This window comes from Denticeps clupeoides, chromosome 18 (genome assembly GCF_900700375.1).
Source record: "Denticeps clupeoides chromosome 18, fDenClu1.1, whole genome shotgun sequence".
In the NCBI taxonomy this organism is placed as follows: Eukaryota; Metazoa; Chordata; class Actinopteri; order Clupeiformes; family Denticipitidae; genus Denticeps; species Denticeps clupeoides.
The window spans coordinates 9,764,587-9,781,689 of record NC_041724.1 but is presented as its reverse complement, the minus strand read 5'-3'; the positions used below and the strand labels follow the sequence as shown (position 1 = coordinate 9,781,689).

Sequence of the window (17,103 nt, the reverse complement as noted above, 5' to 3'; positions counted from 1 at the left end):
AACGGAAGGATTGTTTATGGCGTGACGTATGATTTTTTTTTTTTTTCCCTGTACGTCACTCGTGCTTTTTTGATTGACAGTTTTTTCGACCAATGGTACGAGGCCGTTGTCCACGCCTCTGCATGTGATTGGCTTTAGTTTGTTTGACTTGGAATATTGTCACTCGTCGGTGGTTACGACAAGTACCAGCCCAACGTTGCACGTGTATTACGAGCCTTTTACCGTGGACATGGAGCACGCCGGCCCCGCCAACAACCAGGCTGGCGCTGCTTGATCCATGTTGTCGGCAGCAGCGTTAGATTGGCCGCGAATTCAGCAGAGAGGTGGACTGGAGATGAGGCTCGTCCTGTGGCTGCTGTGCCTCCTGTTCGCCGCCGTTGCCGGCGAGAAGGTGGGTGACGCGAGGCGCCATCACCTCGGAGTAATGAAATGGGGCTTTTTAAGAGTGTTTACCGTGTCGCCGTGCGCAGCCGCCCTCGGCGGTCGCTGTTGTTGAAGGTTCGGAGCCGATCGGCGCAGGGAACGGGGAGGCGCGGGTTGATGACGAGCCCGATCGAGAAGATCCAGAGGTGTTCCTGCCTACCAGTCAGTGGCAAACACTCAAACCAGGTATGACTTGTGTCCTGTCAGGTGACCATAACATCCATGCACGGATGGATTCTTTGTTTGTTTTGAAAGATTAATTAATTTCTGAATAACGTAAGCGATTAACAGATCACTAACCAATCATCAGTCAAGTCAAAATATTAATTTTATTACCACACGTTCGGGCTCCTTTAGTAAGTCATGTATTATACCTTACATTTCATACAGAACTGAGAAACTTTGCTTTGTGGAATTGCACACATATCCAGTTCTTGCTTTTTCCGACTTTCCTAAAATGTGTGTATATCGTTGTTTTATAACTTTTTTATAATTTTTTTTTTTTTTATTTAGGCCAGGCAGTTCCGGCAGGCTCCCATGTTAGACTGAACCTCCAGACTGGGCAGAGAGAGGTGAAGCTTGATGAAGACAGTGGCGCTTCAAAATATGTCAGAGATGGGCAACGATGCACTTAAGAGTTTTCCGTATTCCCATGTATCATATTTGTGTTTTCTCAGACTGGTAAACACGCAGTCTCCTTCCTTCACTGCACAAGAGCTGAAAGAAGCTCTGAAGATGTTCAAAGAAGGTGTGGAGGACTCCAGAACACCAGAAGTAAGAATAGGAACTGATGCTGGACTTGTTGGTTTTGGTCATTTGTGTGGATCTTTTTTTTTTTTTAAACAGCTGTAATTGTTGTGGCAGGAAGAGGCATCACTGAAGGCAAAGTTTCGACCAATAGATGAGCTGAAAAGAGACATGGCTGAGCTGGATATGCTCATGGAGACAGATGCCCAGATTATGAGGCGATTAATAACTCAGTTCAACAATTCCAATTCCACAGTAGAGGAAAAGGTCAAAGCTCTTGTTGACCTAGAATACCTTGTGCACCAGGTGAGATCCATGGCTTGGGATGGGGTAGTTCAATAAAGAGAGATATGGAAACAGAGAGTTATGTGCGTGTAATGAAACAATAATTTACATTCATGGTATTTAGCAAATGTCCTTATCCAGGGCAACTTTTGTGTTTTGTTAGGTGGACAATGCTCAGAATCTGGTGCCCATGGGTGGAATGAAGCTGGTGATCGATGCTCTTAATGGCACAGATTTCCGTTTGCAAGAGAGTGCTGCTTTTGTGTTGGGTTCTGCTGTCTCCAGGTGTGTTACATATTAAAATATACATGAGTCTACGTCTGTGTGCGATACTAAAGAAATCCAAATGATGTTCATTTTTAAAATAGTTTCTTTTTTTTTATCATTTCAGTAATCCAGCAGTTCAAGTGGAGGCAGTCGATGGAGGTGCATTGCAGAAATTGTTGATGTTGCTTGCAACCTCACGGCCTATGAACGTTAAGAAAAAAGTATGTTTATCTAACTACTATATTTCTTCCAACAGAAATTAAAATATGTCATACTTTACAAATTTTTTTTTTTTTTAGGTATTGTTTGCTGTTGCGTCACTGCTGCGCCACTTCCCTTATGCCCAGAGCCACTTCCTGAAACTTGGTGGGATGCAGGTCCTGGCAGATCTGTTCCAGACTGCCGGGGGAGATGCTTTGCGTTTGAGAATCGTCACGGTCATCTATGATCTGATTATTGAAAAGGTGACGTGGCGTCTTTGTCACAGTGGGCTCTTATAGGAGAAAGGTCAGGGCTGACACCAGGCATTTGGGTACATAAACAGACCTTCAAGGACAGTGATACACAAGATGTAGCTCTCAACACTTAGTAAAAATGAACTATATCACATTTCAAATGGAACCATTTAAAACAATAAAATAATTTATGTGAACTAAAACATTATTTAACACCACTTACACAAGGTCTCAAACTGGCCAGGGAGATCACCCTTTATTTTCCCCTCTTTGTTGGCATTATTTTCCAGCTTGACTGGCCCTCATGCTGTTTTATTTTTTAACTCGTACAGGAGCTGATCTCTCAGACTGGTCTCGACTACATTCCTGACTCTTCATATCAGGAGCGACTGCGCCAGTATGACCAGGTCTCCTTGCTGCCTGCGTTGCCAGAACAGGGTTGGTGCCACCTGGTGCCTGAACTCCTAGCCTCCCAGGACCATGACTGGCGGGAGAAGACCCTGCGTGCCATTTTAGCCATGATGCCCTACTGCCAGTCTGACTATCAACAGAACAGTGTCTTGCTGAGCTCCCTCAGTACCCTGCAGAAGCAGTACCAGGAACTGGTGCTCATTGAGCAGGACCTGGGGGAGGAAGATGGATACTTTGGGGAGATCCTCACGTTGCTAGATACAGTAGCACTGATAGTGCAATAAAGATCTGGTGGAGAACCGAAAGCCTGTTGTGTTTGGACTCTGGCCTTGGTTTCATAGAGCAACAAAACACAAGATCATTTTTCATGGAAGAGCACAACTAAAATGAATTATTTGAAATGAGTCAGTTGTCATGGATTGTAAAGAATGTGTTTACATTTACAAAATAATTAATTTTGAGACAATTTATGCCATAGATTTTATTTAAGAAGCTGCACTTCAATATCACATGAAGTGGTAATATGAGAAGAATAAAAGAGATTCTCATTAGTTGAAGTCTGTGATCTTGCACAGGCCCTTGTACTTGATCTTGGTTTGGGTTCCTCTCGCTCTGTAGTGAAGAGAAATCAAGAATATGATTTTGACAGGGTTTAACCATTTCTGATTTAGAATATCATTCTGACTGCAAAGCCCTTATAGACATTTGTGTTATTACTTGTTATAGCTTCACAGCTATTAGTTTATCAAATCTTGTGTTGTGGTGTCCAGCTTTTCATTTATGAGAAGATATTTAGCACTAAATAAAATAAGCGGTAATGAATAAGCAAAAGGTTCCTATAAGCAAAAGTTTATAGATGGAAACCAATATTGTATTGCTGCTCAGAGAAGAATAGGATAACAGAGACTCTTAGTCTACACACATCATGTTATTGAAATGTCATGAAAAGATATTTTGCTGCTACCATTAGGGGTGTCCTGTATTTGCTCTCTCACCACAGCCATAAACCCCCCTACTAGGCCTTCCTCTTTTCCCCTTGCCTGGTAGCTACATCCTCAACATCCTTCTCCCAAAATGCTGCTCTGCATGTCCAAACCCACACAATCTCACCTCTTACACAATACACAGAACTGTACTTAAACCTATTTAACACCGCAGGATATTGTGAGGGAGCTTTTTACACAGATCTGACCTTGTTTGTGGTTCTCCAAGCATCCTACCTGTTTTCCAGACACAGAACACATGCTGTGGTGTAAGTGAGGCCGTCATCCCCGCAGACTGGGTTGAGTTCACGAGTGCAATGGAAATTAGCATCATTATTGCAGTCAAGCTGCTGGTGTTAAAAAAATACAACATAGTATATGCATAGTACATGTAAATCAATTTTTGCACTGACTGAACTGTAATTATAAGTGTTTTATGTTTTATTGATTAATGCATATGAACTGGCTCTCACCTCTACTGGGTCGTCAGCCAGACTGAAAGCTATTCAAGGAGGAACAGGGGACAAAAAAAATCATTCTGTAGAAGGATATTTTATTTCAATCATGCTCTGCTTTTTCTGTAGTTTCTCATATCTAAATTATGGCTTATAGTTATGATGAAGTGTTCAGCATTAGCTTACCTTTTTTTTTTTAACTGCAAATATTAGTATGAAAGAAACATGCAGTATGCAGTATTATTAAATGTTAATTATTAACATGCGTTTTAGTGCAAAGGGTAGAATAAAGAGAAAAAAAAAGAGATCTACTGTAATCTACATAAGGTGATTACCTACCAGACAGGTAAAGCAGAAGTGAAGCACAGAAGCACCTCATCTTGTCGGCTGGTCCGGAATTGTGAGAGTGTAGTGTTCAGCAGATGTCAGACTGTGTTGACCGTGGCTCTTATAAAACTGAGTTTTATCACCTGGTCCTGACCCCTGCAAATGCTCCTCCCAGCCCACTTCTTCACTCCTTTGGTATGTTTAAAAAAAACCTGCATGGTGAGGTTCTCTTCATGCTGACGTTGCAAAACACTGCAATCGTCTGGGTGGTGGGCAGATGAGGCTGAAGTATGCATTAGGGATGCACCGATTCCGGTATTGGCCTCGATATCACATTTTCTAAAGGACTCATTATAAGTCCCCCGATACCGGGGGTCTGAGAAATGTCTATGTTTGATCGGCGTGTAAGGGGTTAATCACAGGGTAAAATCCCAACACGACAACCAGTACAAAGAGTTTACCCACGCCTCTAAACCAACACAACCCACGCTGCAGCAAACTCTCGCAAGACAAGAGAAAATGTCCAGAGACAATCCACATGCTGTGAAAATAACACAGGCAATTATTGAGTACATTGCATTGAGTGACCAGCCACCGTTAATTTCTGCGAGGAGCTTTGTGGTCTTAATGATATCAAACAGTTAGTTATGTTGCAGAAATCAAAGTACTGATTGAACATCTTCAGCTCAAGTGAAAATAAAAGGCTATGGGCTCTTAAAGTATAAAAGTAAGTAGCCTAGAGAGTAACACATTCGCCTCTGGTTAAAGATAACTGGACCTCATGTCAGATTTATACTGGTACTGTACTGGACTATACTGGAGCCTCACTATAAAGGGCGATGTTCCTTGGACAAAACACACATTAAAATTATACCAGTGTGCAAGATGGAGAAATTACAAGCAAAGGTTATATGGCATACCTTAATGAACACCCAGTACATTTACATTTACAGCATTTATCAGATGCCCTTATCCAGAGTGACTTATTAGTACTTACAGGGACACAATGGTAGTACCTAAGCCTTTGAACCTAAGTCTTCTGGTTCATATGCGAGTGTGTTACCCACTAGGCCATTTACAGCATTTATCAGACGCCCTTATCCAGAGCGACTTACAATTAGTAGTTACAGGCCACTGCCACCCTACCTTGGGTTTAGCAGATAGTGGTCAAGAGTTTGTGTGCATGTAGGTGTGTGGATGCCATCATACTTCTGGGACTGCTTGCTAGACAGTATACTTGCTTTTTTAAAGATCATTTTGGTTGCTTGGAAGATGTGGTGTTGACTGTCAATCTGCATGTACTCTGCAGAGGTCCGCACTCATCTAACATCTAAATTTGGTTAACAAGCCTGTTTTGAAAAATTTACTGTAGAAAATACAGTACTTTAAAACTGCTTGTAGTAAAAGTGTACTTTTCAGTACTGTCATAATGTCTCAGGCACCAAAACAAACCAGTAAATAACATCACTGAAGGTAAACTTTCGACCGATAGATGGGCTGAGAAGAGAGATGGCTGAGCTGGAGAATGTTGGGAATCCTCTCAGTAATAATGATATAAGGCTGTGGGATTAGCAGGCGTGTGACACGCCACTGTTTCAAACAGTGAACTGGTGTGTCCACTTGAGGTTTTTGTTTGTAGACCATAAAACTTGAACTGTGAGAAGGACTATTTTCTGTGTATATATATGTATATGAGAGAGAGATCCTCATGTTGCTAGTGTTATAAACCTGACTTTCTTGGATGCTCCAGGTTTGAGGTCGCCCTGATTACCTGATTGTGTTCTCTTGTGTTCATGTGTATAAATGTATGCTGATGTGTCATGTCTGTGTCTAGTCATTGATGTTTTAACACTGTTTTGTACCACTGCGTCACTGTGTTTTACATTGCGTTTGGACACTGGCCTTGTTTTCATGGTTCATTTTTTCATAGAGGAAAGGTACATTTTAAATAACATATTTAAAAAGTTGTCCTGGATTGTAAAGATCCCATGTGTCAAATAGTATTCTTCTCAAATGTGTGTTACATTCTCAATCATTTATTTATCACACAATTTATGCCATAGATCACATTTTATTTAAGAAGCTGCAGTCATCATGTGAAGATTGTGATAAAAGAATAAAAGAGAAGCTCAGTAGTTGATAATTTCTTCATGGGGCGGCTATGATCTAACATTCTCCATTGTACTTGATCTTGGTTTTGGATCCACTCAATCTGTAGTGAAGAGAAATCGGAATGTAATTTTTGACAGGGTAAACAATTTTATTAGAATAGTATGCTGACTACAAAGCTCTTATGGAAATTGGAGCTATTGATATTATTTTCAGAATCATACAATATAAATATACAATATAAACTAATTTTATATATTCAAAAATACAAAGTTTGTGGATTGCTGAGATAATAAATGTGTAATAAAGTGCAGTAGTGAATAGGTAACAGTTTAGGACAGTGACAGCGAGGCTGCAGGCTTCTGTACCGTCTGCCAGAGGGCAGCAGATCAAAAAGTCTGACCAGGATTTGAGGGATCTGAGATGATTTTCCCTGCCCGTTTCCTGGTTCTTGAGAGGAACAAGTCCTGGATGGAGGTCAGGGGGCACCAATGATCTTTTCTGCTGTCTGTACAGTTAATTGCAGTTTGTTTCTGTCCTATTTGGTGGCTCCTTCATACCAGACTGTGATGGAGGAGAACAGGATGGACTCTGCAGTGTAGAACTGGATCGTTAGTTTAGTTCTATTAGTTTTTAAAATCTGCTGCTGTGAATGATATCACCGAAACTGCAGGGGGGTGAATTCCCAGCAACAGCAGCTTCTGTGCGTCATTCTCATGTGCAGACCACTTGCCCCAAGTCCAAGTGTTTTTTTTGCTTTAAATATCAAGTTTTATAAATTGAAATGCTAAATAAAATGTCATGTGGTATGGTTATTAGTGGGTGCAAGTTTAAAAGTAGTTTTAAATACATTTAAACATATTTAACATCACAGGAGAATGACAGGTTTTCACATAAATGGGATTTTTTTGAATAGTCAGGTATCTTACTCGTTCACCAGACACAGAAGGCATTCCGTGTTGTAAGTGACATTGTCGTCCCCGCAGACAGGATTGTACCCAGTGCATATCCTTTCAAGATCATTTTTGCAGTTGGGCTGTTGGTGTGATGGAAAATAATCTAATTTTGCATCGACTGAACCATGATTATGGCACTTGGTATCTCATTCATACATATGGACTGTGTCTCACCTCCCTGGGATTCTCAGCCAGAGTGTAAGCTGGTCAAGGAGAAAGAGGAGATCAACATACTATTTTCTTTCTGATAAGAAATTATGTTTTTTGTCTCTTTCAAATCCTTTTGTTTGTACAATGCAAGTATCTACTGTACTCTGCATAAAGCGATTACCTACCAGACAGGTAAAGCAGAAGTGAAGCGCAGACCAGAATTGTTGCCCTCATCTTGGCGGTTGGTTTTCGATGGTGATGGAGTATATCCTTCACTGGATGTCTGACTGTTTTGACTGTGTTTTGTATAAAGTTATAATGGACCCACTGACCCCTGCCAGTGGGTCCGCCCAGCCCACCTCTTCAGTCCTTTGTCATGGTGAGATTGTCTTCTTGCTGACATTGCAAATTGCTATCGTCTGAGCCATCTGGTGAGTATAGAAGTGTAAAGGTGATGTACAGGTCAAAAAGGGTGAGGAGTTCTCTTAAACAGAGCATGTGCTCCCATAAATGCGAGTGGGGGCACAAAAGCAGATATAAAAGTGCATTATGAAACCACAATACAGAAAACCAGGCCGCAGGTAAAAGAAAACCAGCAGGTGGAGCTCCCTAACAAAGGGATGAGAGAATTGAGGGCTCAGTCCGACGCCAGGCAGAGCCCATTACACTCAGTAGGCAACAAAAGGTGCCTTGTAAACCATACACACCCAGACCAACAACATACAAATGTGTGTGTGTGTGTGTGTGTGTACTGGGGGGTTTATTAAAATTGGTGCTTTGGCGCAGTCAGAAAGACCTGGAGCTGAACAGCTTCAAGACTGTTGAGATGATCGTGGACTTCAGGAGACACGCCCCTGCATTGATCCCTCTCACTATTTCAGGTAGCCCACTGTCAACTGTGGAGACCTTCAAGTTCCTGGGTACCACCATTTCCCCTGACTTGAAGTGAGACAGTAACATCTCCTCAATCCTGCAGATCTTATTTTGGAGTTTGGAGCAGCCACCAAGCAAGACAGGATCCATCTACAACAAACTGTTAGATCAGCAGAAAGGATCATTGGTGCCCCCCAATCATCACAGACTCATCTCACCCCAGACACTAACTGATTGAACTTCTCCCTTCTGGCAGACGTTATCTGCAGATAACTGCAGACCACAGCCAGTAGGTTTCAGAACACATGCCATCAGCATCACCAACAGTTGACCTGTACATCACCTTTACAATTTACTGTTAATACACTAATTACTGTCCTTACTTCTGTTACTTTTGGATAAAATCTATTGTATTTATTGTATGTGTTCTGCTTTAAAAGACACTTTATACACTTCACTATATATTTTAATTCTTAACTTGCCCGCTTGTGTCACTTGCACTTTATATTCTCTAGTTGTCTTTATGCCTTAATGCCATTGTGTATTGTCTACACTGTCTGTCCACATTGTCTGTATATCATGTTGCTGGAAAGTCACCAACTGCCAGAACCAAATTCCTTGTGTGAATTCCTTGTCTGACATGAATAACACAATTACTCCTAGGTTCAAACCCCAAGAAAGATTTAAATTGTGGCACAGACTCAATCAGTTGGTAGACTGGTCTAATGACAACCTATTCGGGAAGTGAACTGGCTGTCTGACTGTGCCACCCGAGAAGCATTAGAATGGGGAAGTGACATTACAACACTGAGGACTGGAGACGAACCCTCAGCACTGAGAGAATCGTCTGAAGTAGAAGAATCTGAGATCAAATCTTCCACAGCAGCGAGCACGCAAGCATGAGGACACAGGTGGTTTTAGAAAAGGAAAAGTTTTAATTTACCCACCAACAACAACAAAACAGATCTCAACATAGCAAATCATTGGAAATAGCCCATTACAGAGGTCCTCAAAACCAAATAAACTTAAACAAAAGGCAACCTAACTTATTATCACTGAACAGGCCAAGTAACAAAACAAACTGACCTCCCAGTTGAACTCACAGAGGAACATATATAATGGCTGGTCATTGTAGGACACATGGGCATAAACAAACAAAGATGTACATCTTACATCTTAAAACACTCCCAAACAACAAAACATCACACTCAGTCCATCAGTTGTGAATTAAGGCAATAAATGATACCAAACCAATTCATCACCAACATTGACCCAACTAAATAAACAAAGCAAACAAACCCACCACCAATTCCCCCCTTGAGGTGGCCATCTATGGTGCAGTCCACTTCCTGGTTCCCATTTTCAAGAATCAAAGGCCGTTCCTATGGACCGGGTCCATTCAAGGTGTCTCCTTTGCCACTGCATTTGATCCAGATGCAGCAACCTCCACACTGGTGACTTAAAGTATCTAAATTACACACCAAGCTAAAAGTGTTTATTGCATATGGTTTCCACCATTTGGATGACTGTCTGGCAGCAGGGCGGCCATTGCAAAAGGATCTGCTAGAAGCAGAACTACCACAGACAGGGGAAGTGACTAGGATGCAATAGAGGACTGTGCCCAGACCCACAAGGCAGTATGGTCATTGTTCCCATCATCCAGACACGAGACAGTATCAAGTGATGCAACAACTTGTTTATTTCCTGCTTGATCTCTGATCCGGTATATATGTGGCCACCACAGTGAAGACTTCAGACATCCATTTGTCAGACAGTTTCTGTTTCCCTTTGACACTTTAGTTTGCCAGCAAAGGCTGATCACCAACACACAGAGGCTGGCCCTTGACCTTGTTGTTGTACGGATTGTGCTGTTGCTCTTGCTCTGATTCACAGTGCTTCTGAGCCACTTCCATTGCATGATTCAAAGCTTGAAAAAGAGCCCTGACATAGTGTCTTAATCGCACACTGTCACATCATGAAGCGCATCCTTGAAAAGGAGATCAACGGTTAGTTTGGGGATTCTGGGGGTAGGGTGACGTATGGCAGTGGAATGTGTGAGCTAGGTTGGTAAAAATGATCAGTGATCATAAGGACATCCACGGATTTGTTGTAGCTGTCCTCAGCTGACCAGAAATCTATACATACAAGAGATCTGAGTGCTCTCCAATGGTGCTCTTGCTGATGGTTCAGCCCAAAACCCATAAAAAGCAGCCCAAAGCCCAAAAAACTATGCAATACAATATCCAGAAAAAAAACAAAAAAGGTGTCCAAGTCTGGTGGCGATGTTGCGTATGCTTTGCTTCTTCCATAACTGCAAATCACTTAAACCACTCATCATGGCTTACTTTGTGGGTCACCGCGTGTTACATCGGGGTGTCATACTCAGTTGCACAAGGGGCACAAACTTATGGGATTGCGTTCGGCAAGGCAACTGAAGCACTGCCTCATGGGCTATGTTGATTGTGTGTTATCAGTGCTTCATATCGCTGGGCCATATCGTGGGCGGATGTGGCCTGTGGGTCGCAAGTTGTCACTTATGTTTTAGATTGAGCATTGATTGGCTGTAAAGGCAGGTGAGATGACTGCGCATAAACAAGCCAAGTATGTCTGCCAGGCAGATGAAAACTGTCAGGATTGACTGCAGCTGGGCTCATGACCGGTGGCCAATCCTGACAATGCTTAAAACCCGGAGATTTCCGCCCCTTCGGAATCTCCGGCATTTTTCGTGGACCTGAGCATGAACTTGAGTTTTTGTTTGGTGTTTTGAGGTCTGGAAATCGCCACACGCCTGCGGGTTTGTTTCAGTTGGTCCCTTTTATTTCCCGTTCTTGGCCACCGCGCCATTGTTTATATTTATTGTTTATTTTATGATAAAACCCGTTCCCAGCATGTCACACCTCTGCGCTTCCTTCCCCCTGTAAGTACGTAGTCGTGACTAAAACAAAGATTTATATGTGGTCGTGCCAATGAAATCACTTTTTTCATAGAGGAAGGGCACAATTTAAAATGAAGTTTTTGAAATGAGAGTCAGTTGTCTTGGATTGTAAAGATCCCACATATCAAATTGTGTTCTTCCTAAATGTGTGTGTTTACATCCTCAATAATTAATTAATCACACAATTTATGCCATAGATCAGATTTTAAGAAGCTGCAGCCATCATCTGAACATGGTGATAATATGAGATGAGAAAAATAAAAGAAGATCTGTCATTTCTTCATGGAGCCACTATGATCTTGCATTCGCCATTGTACTTGATCTTTGTTTTGGATTCATTTAATCTGATATGAGTTTGACAGGGTAAACTGTTTTATTAGAATAGTATGCTGACTCCAAAGTTCTTTGGGAAATTGGTGTTATTACTTCTTCTAACTTGATTACTATTAGTTTATCAACTCCGCTGCTGTCCAGTGGCCAGAATGATATCACCGAAACTGCAGGGGGGTGGATTCCCAGCAACAGCAGCTTCTGCACATTTTGTTCTCATGTGCAGAACACCCGGCCCTGTGCACGAAATGACTCTAGATAAACATATTTAACATCACAAGAGAGATTTTTTTTGGTTAGTCAGGTATCTTACTGGTTCATCTGACACAGAAGGCTTTCAGCATTATTTTTGCAGTCAGGCTGTTGGTGTGATGGAAAATTTCATTCATACATATAGACTGTGTCTCACCTCCCTGGGATTCTTAGCCAGAGTGAAAACTAGTCAAGGAGAATGAGGAGAACATATCATTCTGCAAAAAGGATATTTCTTTTTTATATGAAATTATGTTTTCTGTCTCTTTCAAATCTTTTTGTTTGTACAATGCAAGTATCTACTGTACGCTGCATAAAGTGATTACCTACCAAACAGGTAAAGCAGAAGTGAAGCGCAGACCAGAATTGTTGCCCTCATCTTGGTGGTTGGTTTTCGATGGTGAGGGAGTATATCGTTCAGTGGATGTCTAACTGTTTTGACTGTGTTACACTGCTATACTCCTCCCAGCCCACCTCTTCAGACCTTTGTCATGGTGAGATCGTCTTCTTCTGACATTGCAAATTGCAATCGTCTGGGCCATTGAGTATAGAAGAGGAAATGACTTGTTAAAAGATTCAAAAGTGATTTGGAGCACAATATATTTTAAGACTTAAAGGTTTTTAGAAATGTGGACATTCGCTGCTCATCAGTGGCTAAGATGAGTACCAACCCAATGTGGCATATATGTTACAAACCTTTTACTGTGGACACGCAGTAATAACACTGAAGTTGTTTAATTTATAATTAACAAAACTTGAACTAATCACTTTTAAAAATTTGAACAAATAGTTTCCTCTTACATACTCAAGAAGACAATCTCACCATGACAAAGGACTGCCATGAATTTGCCCTGATTGTACACAAGTTGACTGAAGATGAGGTTCATCCTGTGGATTCTGTGCCTTCTATTCGATGAGCGCTGCAAAGTTATCAAACTTGTTTTTTTAAGATTCATGCAACCATTCCAAAAAAACATTGTGTCCTCATTTAGGCTCCATCTTTGTTTTACTCCCTTGATGCTCGCCTGCGTTATGTGTCTCCACATGATTCTGTGCTGTGTACTTTCAGATTCAGAAGATTGTGTTTAGTTTGTATTTCCAGCCCCATGTCTGTTTTTCAGTTTTTGTGTATGGTTTATTTCTTTGATAAATGTACAATGTTGTGTAATTGTGCCTATATTTGGTCATGACAGCGTATATCTTGGATATCTATGCTTCTTGTAGGGTACATAAACAGGCCTTCAAGGACAATGACACACAGGGTTTCAGGCTAGTTCAGGGAGATCACCCTTTATCACAAAAACAAATGATTTTATATTTTTTTCCAGTTTGACTGGAACTGATCTCTCAGACTGGTCTCGACTACATTCCTGACTCTTCATATCAGGAGCGACTGCGCCAGTATGACCAGGTCTCCTTGCTGCCTGCGTTGCCAGAACAGGGTTGGTGCCACCTGGTGCCTGAACTCCTAGCCTCCCAGGACCATGACTACAAGGAGAAGACCCTGTGTGCCATCTTAGCCATGATGCCCTACTGCCAGTCTGACTATCAACAAACAGTGTCTCGCTGAGCTCCCTCAGTACCCTGCAGAAGCAGTACCAGGAACTGGTGCTCATTGAGCATGACCTGGGGGAGGAAGATGGAATGAATGTGTGTTTACAATGAGGTCACAGCGAAAACAAAATGCCATTTACATTCTTAAAGTTTAATGTATTGCACAGTTTATGCCGTAGAGCAGGTTTTATGTAAGTAATCACAATTACTACTTGAAGATTATCATAACATGGGCTGAGAAGAATAAAAGACAATGCTGATTAATTCTTTTCTGTATGAGAATCTCAGAAGTTTTTTCGAGGAGCCACTAGGATACTCCTGCCATTTAACATTCGCCATTGTACTTGATCTTTGGTATGGTTCCTGTCATGCTGTAATGAAGAGAAAACAGTAATGTTATTTTGACAGGAATTTTTTCTTGGTATGTATTATTCCTGGTGTATAATGTTGAGTGCAAAACTTCTGTGGCAACTTATTTACATTTACAGCATTTATCAGACGCCCTTATCCAGACTGACCTTAACAAGTGTGTGTTTTGCCCACTAGACCACTACCACCCCAAGTTACCACTTCATTACTATTAGTTTCAGCGGTCAGAATGATATCACTGAAACTGCATGGCGGGTGGGGGTGTTCCCAGCAACAGCTGCGTCTACACATTTCATTCTCATGTTAATGTCCTTGAAACTTCTCTTTTAACTTTAATTGAAAACCAAGCTTAGAAACTCTAGCGCTACATAAAATGTCATGGTTCTCTGTGTATTGTGGGTTCTAATTAAAAACAAGTCTGAAATTATCCCTGACGAGATTGGTCATATTGACATCACAGGTGAATGCATGTGGGGATTAAACACAAATCTGACCTGTTCTCGATACACAGGGTGCATTCTGTGCTGTAAGTTTTGCCATCATCCCCGCACACAGGTATGTACTCGCGTGTGCAGATCGAATTGGCGTACTTTTCGCAGTTAGCCTGTTGGTGAGGATACAACAATTACAGCATTTCAGATCCACCCTGCACTGTACGTGCAAGCTAAATAAAAGTCAAATTATGCACTGAGTGAATTCATCATCAGAGGCATTTTGTATTTCATTGGTTCAGGCAGATGGACTCACCTCTCTGGGTTCCCAAGCCAAAGTAAAAGCTATTCAAGGAAAAAGAGGGTGAAAACAATCATTATGCGGAAGCATGTCTTTTTTTTCGGTGTTGCAATACACAGCAGTCAGTACTACACTAATGCGTAAGGAATGTTGCTGAGCAACTGTGTTAGGAGGTGCATCAATTTGTCATGAAATTACAACATATCTACATTTATTTCTCGTTGAAATCCTGTGGTTTATAGTTATGCTCCCCGTTTAGCATCTGTAACATGGACATCATACTGAAAACTATTCTGACAAAAAATTCAAGAAATATACCACTTCTTAATGTAATGTGTTTTAATTTAAGTCTATGGAGGATGTAAAAATATTCCTATTCTGTAAAAAGGGTTGTAACATATCATATCATTTCCCCTTGTTGTCTGACCTGATTTTCTAAAATAAGGACGTTATACAACATTAACCCACAAAATAGTTCACTTTATAATGTTTGGGTCTGGAAATATTAGTAAAAGTATATAGAGTTCTTGAGTTTATTATTAACATGGTTATTACTACTGAGCATACAATTACGAGAGGAAAATAAATATTTACTGTACATTTCATAAGGTTATTACCTACCAGACAGGTAAAGCAGAAGTGAAGCGCAGACCAGAATTGTTGCCCTCATCTTGGTGGCTGGTTTTTCGATCGTGAGCGAGTTCAGCAGATGTCAGACTGTGTGTTTGTAAAAATCTGAGTTTTTCCACCCTGTCCTGACCCACACCGACGCTCCTCCCAACTCACCTCTTCGCTCCTTTGTCATGTGTTACACACACACACACACACACACACACAGAAACAAAAAAACCTGTATGGTGAGATTGGTTTCATGGTGATGTCACAAATGGTAATTGTCTGTGCTGTTTGGGTGGTGCGAGTGTAAGAGGAAATGATGTGTTCAAAGATTAGGGTCAGAATCTGAATATTTAAGTTGTACAGGTTTATGAAAAAAAAATAGACATGACACTTTAATGTTATTTAATTTCATACCTAAAAACCTTTGCTCCTATAAAAGCTGACGCAGGCACACCAAGTACAAACAAACAAATTAAAACTTTTGCAAGAGCTTGACATTGCATACAATGGTTCTATTTCTGCCCATTGATGTTAACCACAGGGAATGAAAGTCAATTCAAACACTGAGTGACCAACTTCTGTCCAATTACTTTTCATGTCTGAGTCTATTTGTGCAAATATTTCATCTACCCAGTAAATTGGACTGCAGCGGGCCCTTTTTAACAAGATAAACAAGATAAAAACCCAAAAAATAAATATGAAAACAACGGTAAACAGGAAAACAGCTGTATAGGTTGCTTATTCAGATTGTTAGTAGATGGTTAATGGCAGCAATAATTGTATTTTTACGAGCATGTTAAGGAAGTAAAAGAATGTACTCAATGCAGAGAATCAAGCATAACCCTTCAAAATGAATGAAAAAATTTTTTTTTGAGAGAGAGGGAAATGTGCCATAACAATCATGATTCAGATGTCTGCTTTTTTTTCAAGGTCTGCCTGTACGACAGAGAAGGATATCATTTTTTCCAGATATGATGTCCTAAAAAATGTTTTCTTAAACAATAAAAGATTGGTGGGGGGATTGAGTTTGCTAAATGACCATGACTGGGAACAATGCTATCTGTTCCAAAAGTTAAAGAAAATATAAAAACTAGTACTGACAACCTTGGTAATTAGCAGAACTTTTTTTTCAAGTGAGTGGTAACACAAAATGATAAATAATAAAGCTTGTGATCAAAGTTTTTCATAAATCATTCAAGTGATTTCAATCAAAAATTCAACTTCTCTGTAGGTGGCAGCAGTGGTCCGTTGTCTGGTGTTTGTACTGCAGGACAATGAAGTGGTTTTAATCTGATCTGTGGTTCAATTCACTAATTGTGCAAGTTTTGCTCTTTTCAAATATTCATGGCAGATGTGGGTGAAATTTATATAGTAATATATAAAAAATTTAACAAAAACATATTTAATTGTTCACATTGAATTATTATAGGGGACGCAGCTGAAAATGTGTAATGCTGTTAATGCTACAAAAATATCTGAATATATTGTGCGGTACAGCAGTGAAGCTGCAAATCGGCCACTGCAGACTGATCTGTAAACCTGGTAATGGTGAACTTGGCAATCCATTACGCAAATTAATGGAAAGAAAAGTGCTGATGAATCCTGACATATTGACAGACACTGATCTCATTTTTAAGCTTAAAAATGATAAATTAGCACAGTAATTTGAGCTACATGTGTGTTTTATTAATAACTGAAACACAATTGGAAAGGAACTACATGTCATCGTTCAGTTGAAGGCTCTTTATAATTAAAATGAAAACAAAATGTCATGTAGCTATCATTTTAAATGGAGATAGACTCAAACAAGACTACCTACAGCCTGACACTATAAGTCTACAGTGTTTAGTTAAGGCAGTATTGAAATTTTGT

General features: G+C 40.6%; 4 protein-coding genes across 5 annotated transcripts; 1 reads left to right on the top strand and 3 right to left on the bottom strand.

Moving 5' to 3' along the window:
* The first annotated feature begins 163 nt into the window (after positions 1-163).
* sil1 (SIL1 nucleotide exchange factor) lies at positions 164-3,139 on the top strand. Its single transcript, XM_028960011.1, has 9 exons — positions 164-391; positions 471-609; positions 937-1,048; positions 1,101-1,197; positions 1,288-1,476; positions 1,619-1,740; positions 1,847-1,943; positions 2,022-2,186; positions 2,510-3,139. The coding sequence occupies exons 1-9, from the start codon at positions 278-280 to the stop codon at positions 2,870-2,872; spliced, it is 1,398 nt and encodes a 465-aa protein (XP_028815844.1). The 5' UTR covers positions 164-277; the 3' UTR covers positions 2,873-3,139.
* Positions 3,064-4,472, bottom strand: LOC114767997 (serine protease inhibitor Kazal-type 1-like). Of its 2 annotated transcripts, none has more exons than XM_028960013.1 (4): positions 4,366-4,472; positions 4,045-4,073; positions 3,809-3,918; positions 3,064-3,200 (listed from the first exon to the last, which is right to left on the bottom strand). In XM_028960013.1, exons 1-4 carry the CDS (start codon positions 4,403-4,405, stop codon positions 3,137-3,139), a joined length of 243 nt encoding a protein of 80 aa, XP_028815846.1. In that variant the 5' UTR covers positions 4,406-4,472; the 3' UTR covers positions 3,064-3,136. The 2 variants fall into 2 exon arrangements, with proteins under 2 accessions (XP_028815846.1, XP_028815845.1); XM_028960012.1 differs by having other exon boundaries at positions 3,809-3,921; positions 4,366-4,467.
* Positions 4,473-6,386: 1,914 nt separating this feature from the next.
* Positions 6,387-12,379, bottom strand: LOC114768421 (serine protease inhibitor Kazal-type 1-like). Its single transcript, XM_028960686.1, has 5 exons — positions 12,289-12,379; positions 7,754-7,996; positions 7,593-7,621; positions 7,392-7,498; positions 6,387-6,565 (listed from the first exon to the last, which is right to left on the bottom strand). The coding sequence occupies exons 2-5, from the start codon at positions 7,800-7,802 to the stop codon at positions 6,520-6,522; spliced, it is 231 nt and encodes a 76-aa protein (XP_028816519.1). The 5' UTR covers positions 7,803-7,996; positions 12,289-12,379; the 3' UTR covers positions 6,387-6,519.
* A 1,263-nt stretch (positions 12,380-13,642) lies between these two features.
* LOC114767924 (turripeptide Ici9.1-like) lies at positions 13,643-15,421 on the bottom strand. Its single transcript, XM_028959840.1, has 4 exons — positions 15,235-15,421; positions 14,629-14,657; positions 14,376-14,485; positions 13,643-13,883 (listed from the first exon to the last, which is right to left on the bottom strand). The coding sequence occupies exons 1-4, from the start codon at positions 15,281-15,283 to the stop codon at positions 13,838-13,840; spliced, it is 234 nt and encodes a 77-aa protein (XP_028815673.1). The 5' UTR covers positions 15,284-15,421; the 3' UTR covers positions 13,643-13,837.
* Positions 15,422-17,103: the final 1,682 nt, after the last annotated feature.